This window comes from Eublepharis macularius, chromosome 12 (assembly GCF_028583425.1).
Source record: "Eublepharis macularius isolate TG4126 chromosome 12, MPM_Emac_v1.0, whole genome shotgun sequence".
NCBI classification, from domain to species: Eukaryota; Metazoa; Chordata; class Lepidosauria; order Squamata; family Eublepharidae; genus Eublepharis; species Eublepharis macularius.
The window spans coordinates 26223009-26233053 of NC_072801.1; the positions used below are offsets into that span (position 1 = coordinate 26223009).

At 48.0% G+C, this 10045-nt stretch overlaps 1 protein-coding gene across 2 annotated transcripts; it reads right to left on the reverse strand.

Annotated features, from left to right (window-relative positions):
* Window positions 1-1378: 1378 nt before the first annotated feature.
* Window positions 1379-3973, reverse strand: RASD1 (ras related dexamethasone induced 1). Of its 2 annotated transcripts, none has more exons than XM_054992288.1 (2): window positions 3610-3973; window positions 1379-2653 (listed from the first exon to the last, which is right to left on the reverse strand). In XM_054992288.1, exons 1-2 carry the CDS (start codon window positions 3893-3895, stop codon window positions 2103-2105), a joined length of 837 nt encoding a protein of 278 aa, XP_054848263.1. In that variant the 5' UTR covers window positions 3896-3973; the 3' UTR covers window positions 1379-2102. The 2 variants fall into 2 exon arrangements, with proteins under 2 accessions (XP_054848263.1, XP_054848264.1); XM_054992289.1 differs by having other exon boundaries at window positions 2503-2579.
* Between the last annotated feature and the right edge of the window lie 6072 nt (window positions 3974-10045).

A 10045-nucleotide genomic window follows, 5' to 3' on the forward strand; every position in this document is an offset into this window, starting at 1 on the left:
AACTGGTGGAGTGCTGATTCGCAGTCAGACCACTTAACCACTGTGCTACAGCAGCTCTCATAATCTAATCTTTCCTCATGCAGGAAAAATGGGTAGCTAGATCTCCAGAAAGGTTCTGTCAAACCCAGACAATATGCAGTAGTAGTGGTTAATGACTAGGAAGACCTGTGCCAGGCAATCTGTCTCTATCTGACCTACCTCACAGGGTTGTTATTGTGAGGATAAAATGGAGAAGGTGAGAACAGTGTTTGTTGTAAGCCATTTTTTGTCGTCACTGGGGTAGCAAGTGGTAAGTATCTAATTTAAATAATCAGAATATATATATATATATATATATATCCAAGCTGATGACATGCATACAACACTAGCACAAGCTGTTTGGTTGGAAATGGAACTTTTGTTTAATTTTATTAAAACTTCATTTTGTTGTGGTGATTCAATGTTGACTTTCATCCTTTTTGGCTAAGCTCCCAGAACATATGTCATATTCAAGCTCCGTAAGTTGTTCTGGACATGGGAGGAACTAATTTTCTACATGGCAATGTTTTCCATGTACTGAGACCCCTCCACCCTGCTTCACGATATATTTAGAGCAATGAATCAACAATTCAACACTTTAGCATCAGTGTCTCTGGGGGGAAAACTAAAGGACGCCCCAGTATAACATCTCGGACATGGAAATTCTTTCAGGGCTTTCACTATTAACTGTTATTAGCCACAGTAGTTAAACAGAACCTCTGCATCCAGGAGCACCATTATCTGTTGAGGACCAAACAGGTTGGTCCAGCTTGTATGTTCCGGACTAGCTACTGCAGGCAACAGCGTTCATCAAGATAGTCTTCTGTCTAACTGCTGCAGTCACATTGCTGATGACTTGAAATTCCTCATTTTCAAATTATCATAAGCAGAATGGTAAGGTTTAATGGAGTAGGGGAACTTGCACATCGTTATGTGGCCAGTAGGTGTCACTCTCCTGTATGCAAGGACATTAATTCAACAATTGGGCACCTGGATCCTTTAAATACATTCCTGTTAAAGTGATTTTTGGAACTGCGCCAGTGTGTTCACGCCTCATCATAATTTTTCTGGGACAATGGGAACCAAGGCACAGGGACCACACGTTTAGTTTCTGAACCATTTCCCCATACTAAAGTCAAACCTAGCATCCTAACCACGAATCCACACTACCTCTTGGAGATCTTCGGGGTGGGGTCCTCTAATAAAATGATTCCCCCCCAAAGATGGCAGCGAAGTAACCTACAGCTTTAATGCAACTTCCATTTCTTTACCCCATCTAAATCATGCCTCCCCCTACCAACCTGTACCCTCCTCTTCAACCACACTGAGAACCAACACCAGAAACCAGACCAAAGATGTGATAGTTTGAAAAGTTTTTATTTTGTAGAAAAAATATAACAAAAAAGACAAGTGTCGCACACTGCAGAACCACTCAGCTCTGATTTTTGTTCATGTCCGAGGACCAAAATACTCTGCGTGTAAAGTGCCTGTGTTTTAAATGGAGTTTTCTTTTTGCAAGAAAAAAATTTAAAGACAGACAAAGACAATGTAAACACAAGAAAACTTGCCCACCAGCCCACCCCCTACTGTTCCCTTGGGGGCGGGGAAGAGAAAGGGAGTAGAGAGTTTTGCCAGTATAGCAGCAAACAGGTTTTCTTAAAGTGCTTCACAGGAGCACACAGAAACATCACATACAGACAGACACAGCCTTAGTTCCGTATGGGCTGGTTTGACCCTCTCGGTCAACCCCCCCCCCCAAGTCTTCCACAAAATGGGATGCAGAGAGGCTTGGAGGGAACACCCTTTTCCTGCAATGTTCTCAGTTTGCAAAAGATGCCTCCTCCATTCCAAAGTCCACAGTCCCGTCTCTTGCCAGGGAGCCCCCAACTGGCAATCTCGACACCCCTTTTTCCGAAAGGAAAATGGGGAACAGATTAAAAAGCGTCCCCTTTTCAAAAAAGGATTTGGAGGCACAGTGCCCTGGAGGGGTGGGCCACGCCACCCTTGGCAGAAGGCAGATGCCACCGAATGGGTAGCCAAGTCTGGATAGCAGAACAGCCTCTTTCCTGGGGGAAAAAGTCATCCTAACTGATCACGCAGCGCTCTTTGTCCTTGGCCTGCCCACCTCGGATGGCCTTCTCCCGGATGTACATCAGGTCGCTGTGCACACTGGGACGGCGGGCAAAGGGAGCCACAATGCCGTATGCTTCACCGCCAGCATCCCGAGCCCCTTCTTTCAGCAGTTTCTTACTTTTGAGTGCCTTCTTTTGCAAAAGTTCGCAGTACTGGACGGAGACTTTCCGGTGGAGGTCAGGGCTCATTTCGCTGGGCAGCTTAGCCATACTGAATAGAGCTTGGAACATCTGGTCCAAACTGCTGTTCTTCTTGGCTGATATCTCAAAGTAGGCGCACTTTTTGGGATCCTGGCCCACCAATTGCTCGATCTCCCTGGGTTCGACCTCTCGGTAGAAATCCCGGTCGCCCTTATTCCCGCAGATGACCAGTGGAACGTCCACGTTCTCCTTGGTTTTGTTCTTCAGGCAAGACTTGGTCTCTACAATCTGCTGCTTCAGGCGCTGGACCTCTTCAAAGGAGTCTCGGTTGTCCAGGCTGAACACGAGAATGAAGACGTCTCCTGTGGGAGGGGGAAAGAAGACAGAGAGAAGCAGGATTAGACCTCTGCAGCAAGAACCACTGTCCCTTCCTGAGCCCAGAGAAGCATAAACCAGCTAGGTATAGGGAATAGCTGCGTGTTTCCAAGTTCAAGTTATTTATTCTGGAGGGGAAAAAGCATCTTTAAAGAACTTGTCACTTTTCCACAGGGGTGGAGGTGGCAGCAGAGAGAGAAAGCAAGGGTTTTTTTTTCAAAGGGGGGGGGGCTCTGCAATCCCTCTGCTGCTTTGCTTTGGCAAAGAGTTGCCCCGTTCTCCTTCTCAGTTCCTCAGAACTGCAACACTGAAGAACTCTCCAGCTCGCTTATGCCAGACCCTAATTGAAATGCAGTTAGTCTGCAGCTCATTAAAGGACTTGCATGCAAAGCAGATCATTGTGTTCTTAGGGAACATGGAACCTAAGTTACTGAGCCATTCCCAGCTAGTTTTGAATAAATGTGCCCCCCCCCGCCCAATTTTGTGCAAAATCACTCCAGTCCAGCCGTCTGAAACCAGAACTTCCCATAGGATTGCATTTTGATTTCAGACCACTGAGGCGATTCTACATGATAGTAGCAAGTTGTTCTGAATATCAAGAAATATGCATCTACTTGGGAGTTCAAACCAGCAAGCCTGACTCCAGGATGTCCCTTTGACAGATAGCAGTGATCTTAAGAGGGGCAGCTCGAAAGAGGCATGCCTGGCTTTTCATAGTGCATCTACCCCATACCCTCCTCTAAGCCAACAGGTGAGAGAGGTTTTTCAAAACCGTGGGCAAACCTACCCAACCTGTTTGACCAGAAGCAACAAGCATATATATCAGGAATAGCCCTCCCGGTTCTGCTACCTTTGGAGAAGGAGTTGAATAATAGAACCCGTAACTATTATTATTAATATTATATTATTATTAATCTCGGTATTATTCTTCACACCGTCTCACCTGTGAGGATGGAGAGGCGCCTCATGGCCGGGAACGGGTGGTTCCCCGAGGTGTCCAAGATGTCCAGCTGGTACACCTCCCCGCGGATGCTGTAGAACTTGCGGTGGAAATCCTCGATGGTGGGGGTGTACTGCTCCTCGAAGCGGCCGGTGAGGAAGCGGGAGACGATGGCCGTCTTGCCCACCTTGGACGAGCCCAGGATGACCATCCGGTAGCAGTTCTTGGCCGGGATGTTGAGCTCCGACTCGCTGGGACCCATTTTCTTGATCATCTCCGCCAGGCGCATTGGGCAAGACCGGAGCCGCGACGGCGCGCACGCTGCGAGGGGCTGGCGAGGCGAGGCGAGGCTGGCTCCGAGTGAGCAGGCGAGGCGCAGGCGAGCAGCTGAGCCGACCCCGGCGGCGGCCCGCCTTATGTAGAGCCCGCAGGGCCCGCCCCTTCGGAGGGCGGCGGCAATTCAGCCGCTCCAGCGGGCTGCTTCGCTCCAGCTTTGCTCACAGCAGCCCGGGCAAGCTCGGAGCGCGCTTGCTTGGTGCAGCCGGGCCGGTTGGGATCCGAGCGGGGCGTCACGGAGAGGCTGCAGAGGCGACGGTGCCTCTGAGCAGGTGCAGAGGGCCGTCTGTGCCCCCTCCCCCAGGGTTTTCCAAGGCGGGCAGGGGTTACTGGGAGACGATTGCTTGCCAGAGGCAACCTGCAAATGGTGGCGATTAACGCATTTTGCAGACGGGGACACTGAGGCTGTTAAGGGTTGGCGCAAAGTGGAATTTGAACTCCGAGCTCCGTGCACTGCAGAGAGTTTAAGGATTGCGGTTAGCCGGGCAGGAGGAACTCTGCACACGCTCAGGGGGCGCGTGTTGGGAAGGAGAGGGGGAGTCTCACCCCCCCCCCCCAAGGAATTAAGGCTGCAAGCCGAAGCCCCCTTTTCCTGGGAGTCATCCCCATAGAATAAAACGGGACCTGCTTCCAAATAGACCTGCTTCTGCTTGCTCTGTAGGGGATCGGGACCGGGAAAGGTTCTGCCACGCCAAACACTTTAAAAGGCACAAGGCTCCAAAGCGGCGGCGTGGGGTGGGGGGTGTCCGCAGCGGGACAGCCCTCAGCCCCGGCACCTTTTGCGGACCAGGAGCGAGCGGCTCTCTATGGCACGCGGCTGCGGTGTCAATGGTTAGAGCCCACACTTGTCGCGCGGATCTGTGCACGGTTACTCTGAAGTAAGCCCCACCAAATTCCTTAAGCGTGCACAGGATCGCAGCCTTCGGCGTCGTTGGGGGTGGGGAGCTGAAGATGGATCGGGGGGCCCTCACCCCTCTGCAGGGGTCCTCCTGTGGACTGCATTTCCCTGGTTAAAAGCGATGTGGGGGAAATGAATAAAGAAAATAAATCTCGGCAAGGGAGCTGGAAGAAGAGGGCTTGTGTTCGTTTCTGCAGGAGACCCAACCGCTGGCCGCTCCACTGCATTCCCTCCCCGCTGGCTCCCACACCTATTTAGTATTCTCCAAATCATCACAAACAAGAATATTTCTTCCCCCAAGTCCTGACTCAGCTCCGGAAGGTAAAATAGCAAGGAAAAATGCACTGCCACTTTCATGAGGCAGAGGGCACGATCCCCTGACTCCCGGGAGTTAAGAAGAATCCCTCCTCTCTTCCACAACCTTCCTACCAGAGCACCCCCTGAACATGTGCAGAGTTCCTTGGCTCTGGCTAGAGCTCTCACAAGTCTGCAGTGGAGGGAGACTGCAGTTCCAATTCCACTCCCCCCCCCCGCCCAAATTCTCGGGATTGCCCTGGGCAAATCGCTGTTGGCCTCAGTTTCCCCATCTGTAAAATGGTGGGAGAAGCTGGGGGTCATTTTCCTACTCCCTCTAACTGCCGATTCTCTGCTGTGCACCTCCTACTTGGTTTTAGGGAAAGAAATAATGAATCGGTGGCCTTCCAAAACTCTTGGCACTTGGCCAACTCTAGACCCACTTCCCCCCCCTTCAGCTGTCCCTCCTTCCTTCTTTCCAGAGCAAACAACAGCCTCTTTCTCTTTATTGTCTTTGCAAAATGAGAAAGAACTCTTCCAGAGAGCCTCCAGCGGTGGCGGGGAAAATGTTAATCGTTAACTAGATAAAAAAGGATCTTCCATCAACGGGAGTTATGTATGATTTCATAAGAAGTTGGGGGACGGGTAGAGAAATTTAAGTTGTGCTCAGTTTGGGGACTCCTGTTTCATAACCCCCACCCCACTCCGTCTGAAAGCATCAGCTGGGAAACAAACAAGGCCTGGTTCACAGGTACCAGGAGGGAAAGTGATCTCCAGCGGCTTCATTATGCAATGCTGGGGTCACCGCCGGAATATGCTTTCCCCTAGCTCCACTGGGGGAAAGTTGTGTCTGGGTAGACACCGTGCGGCAATTTCAGCAAGGGTGTCACAGGAATCAAAAGCCAAGTCAGTATATAATTTACACAACTTTACATTCTGATGGGAAATGAAAAGCCAGAGAGCAGTCCAGAGGCTTAGAAAGGGCAGCAGGTAATACTTCCTCTTTGCCTCTGTGCATACAAACTAATACAATAAAGCATATCTAGCTATTTAATATGGTGGAGGGAGGTAAGTGGAAGTAGGTGACTCTGGCCAGCAGCTGCTGATTGGACAGCAGATTTTGTTTTGCAATGCCTTCTGAGCAAGAGCAGTCTATCTGACTACTGAAAACCCTGAATTTCAAGCAATATTATCTGTAAAAGTCTATCATCCTTTTCAACTCATCTCAGATTTTGCCAATCACATCTGCCAAACTGGGGGACTGGAATAAAATAAAATAAAATTCAGAGTCATTCCAATGATTATTATATGTGTGTATTTGTGCACTTCTCTGTCAGTTGTGCTGAGAAGTCTTGTCTGTATTGATTAATCTGTGATGGCTCATTCACACATGCAAGTCATCCCATGACGGAGTAGCTGATGGGATGGAAATGCATTTCCGATCAGCCTGTACAATTTAGTCTGGATTTTAATGTATTTTATGCAACAGAGAAAATAATATTCCTCCCAGAATGTCAGCACATGTTAAATTGTAAAAAGCTACAATGTTTTGGCTATCTAACCAGAAAGCTTCTTAAAACAAATCAAATTGGAATTTATTTATTTATTTATTTATTTATTTATTTATTTATTTATTTATTTATTTATTTATTTATTTATTTATTCCTCCTATTCTCCTCAAAGGGGGCTTACCATATCATTCTCCCCTCCTCCAAACTATATCCATATGGTATAAGAATCTTATTTCTGCCCTATCTGGCCAACCTCATATTTCTGCTGAGAGAACACCCCTTGCATAAAGAATAAAATCAAAATGGGTAGCCCTGTTAGTCTGTCTGCAGCAGTGGAAAAGAGCAAGAGCCCAGCAGCACCTATAAGACTAACAAAATTTGTGGTAGGGTATGAGCTTTTGTGAGCCACAGTTCACGAAGAAGTGAGCTGTGACTCACGAAAGCTCATACCCTACCACATTATCTTTTAATACAGTCGTTCGAATTAGTATTGGACAGTAGTTGCAGCTCTTCATTTTCGCCGCTACGAGGCAGCAGAGGGCACATTTGGCGTCCTCGGGGTTAAGGCACACAATTATTGAAGGGGAGGGGGAAGGAGATAAAACCTGGAGCTGAGAACAAGCGCCAGTCTGCAAAGGGAGTGTTAGCAAGAGATAAAAAGTGGGGAACGTACCATAAACAGTGCCTTGGGGCTTCGTAATAAAATTTAGTTCTTGATAACTGTGGCCTGCCCAGGGCTATGCCCAGGGCAGGCAGGTGAGGGGGGTGGGGTTGAGCAAATGGGCTGAGGATACCTGCAAATTTCTCCCCACTGATTCCATATAGAATGCCTCTTTTCCCTCCCGTGGTGCACCAAGCAAATAAAAACAAAATTACATATTGCATTTACATACTTGGAATATTTTCCATCAGAAAAAAATGCATTTCAAAATGTATTTTTTAAAATGCGTAACCATTTCTTACGGTCAGCCATTCAGATTTGTTCCTGATGTGTAGAAAAAGTGTATAGATTAGGAAAGACAGAGAAACCCACAAACAAAAACAAACCAATGTTGAATGCTGGGTTGTTTTTGTGTTGCTGTGTGGAAGGATCCTTGTCCCTCTTCTAGTGAAATCGATCAACTAGTTCCAACCCCTTGTACGAAAACATGGAAAGTAATGGAAATGTTGACAACCTAAATTCATACGTTATGAAACTCCACACATTCATGCATTTCCGAAGACTGGGTGTGTAGTGTGAACCAAGCCATGCTTAGTGAAAAGGAAGCCCCCTGGAGTTCAACAGGATTTACTCCCCGGCAAGAGGCCTGCAGCCTAAAATTCATCATCTTTTATCTGAAGTGCCAAAGAGAGGAGGCATTTTTTGCTCCCCAGTCAGCCATTCCAAGGGAAATGGGGAATCCTTAAACTTGTATTTTCCTAGCAGAGGGGATGGGGGGGGGGCATTTGCAGGGGAGGGGTCAGCAAAGGGGAGGGTGGTGCTAAAGTGTCCTCCACCAACGGAGTCTTGCCTGCAAATGCTCCCCCAAGGAGCCCTTCATTCAATGATTTATTTTTAGCTTTATACCCCAACTTTCTCCCAGACAAGGCCTCAAAATGGCTTACAACATCCTCCTCCAATTTATCCTCACAACAACCCTATGAGGTAGGTTAGCTGAGAGTGTGACGGGCCAAAGGGCACCCAGTGAGCTTCCATGGCTGAGCAGGGATTCGAACCTGGCTCTCCCAGATCCTAGTCTAACGCTCTAACCACTATACAACATCATCTCCCTCAACTTGAAAAACTGTATGTGAGCCTGGCTTTGCGGAGGAGGAGGAGAGACTCAGTGGGCGCATGGGCGTTGTAAGCTTCCTGCTCTCTCACCCCCACTGACCTTCCCCTGCAAGTGGATCCTGCTTCTGCCTTCCCCCCTTAGCATAAATGATTTTGTCAGGATTAATCCATTTGCAGAAAGAGTTCACTTACATTATCTTTGCCAGCGGTTGCCATTATTATTTACATTATCTTTGCCAGTGCCATGACAGTGGTTTCTAGTCCTGATCTCATTTGGCTTGCAATACCACTGGTGAAAAGAGCGGCCAGATGAGAAGACGAAAACCTGCCCTGCCTACTTGAGTGCCAGCAGTGTGATCTGCATTGATCTGTTCAAATCAGTCAGTCAGCGAAAGATTCCTGTGGCATGCAGATGGGACCTCCGCTGCTGGCTTATGGCTGTGCCTCAAACTGGAGCTACCAAAGGCAGCACCACGAAAGCCTATAAAAAAGTTGGCAACCACTGGTGTGCTGAACCAAACCAGCTGCGACACTTTCTGGTGAGAATTTCACAGGTGCCCAAAAAGCTGCTAAGAGAGAATGGGCGACTCTCATGATGAAGCAGGCCTCCAAAATGTCATAACTAATAAACCAATTAAAAACTGGGCCATTTGACCTCAAGCAACATTCAGAGTTTCAAGAGATACAAGAAATCTACTAAATTCTTCTAGCACAGCGACGACTCGGATCCTCCGCCTCTCTAAAGACTCAAGGCAGAAGCTTGGGATTCAATTGTCTTCTGTCGTTCCTCCAAGGAATACAACTACCCTGCAAGGTAGATGAGGCAGACTGGCGTGTGGATGGGCAAGGCGATGGAAATTAACTTCTTTCGTCACTGCAGTTATGCTTGTGGAAGAGGACGGAGGAGAGAGTCCACCTCCCCCGTCCTTCTTAAATCCAACCACCCCCCAGCCCACACACTGTTCCTTCCACTGGGGCCTGTGATCTTGTGAATGATCTTTCCAGGGACCAGAAGGGAGAGGAATGCAGGAAAACACTGCTTTCCCTGCACAGCACGTCAGGATACTAACCACTGAGTATGCTTTGTGACTGGGCTGGGATTTGAACACAGCCAAAGTCAACACTAGTAGGAACACCACAGTGGTTCTCAGTAAGGCCACTGTGGGCATGGCATGGCAGACGTATGGCCTTCATGGCTGACACACAATTGGGCTATCGTTCTGTGCTTGGGACCAGAGAGGAATTGCCCGTACGCCGGCAAACTCACTCACGGTGCCCACATTATTTGGGGTGCTCAAGAGGTCACCAGCTAATTAAAATGCATTTTTAAATTTTTATTTTGCTTGGACGTAGATACATTACACGTATGGTCTTTAAAACATTTTAAACACCTTCATGGTCCTGTTGTCTAATCCAAGCATTTTAAAATGCCCTTTTTTAAATATTAGAAATGTACTATCCCCAAATTCACACATATGCAAGCCCTTCTCTGGTGGTGCTCTCCTGCTCCCAAGTGTGTGGGTTTGGGGTTTTTAAAGAGTTCAGCTGTCCTTTTCCCATACCCCCCACTAAATTTGCCGCAAACCTGCCCCCTTAATTTCTCTGGCATTTTCTTCTCCAAAGAAG

Coding starts and splice junctions, on each gene's coding strand:
- RASD1 (XM_054992288.1), bottom strand. CDS start 3,895: ATGCGCCTGGCGGAGATGATCAAGAAAATGGGTCCCAGCGAGTCGGAG. Junction 2,654..3,609: donor GCGCCTCTCCATCCTCACAG/GTGAGACGGTGT, acceptor CCCCTCCCACAG/GAGACGTCTTCATTCTCGTG.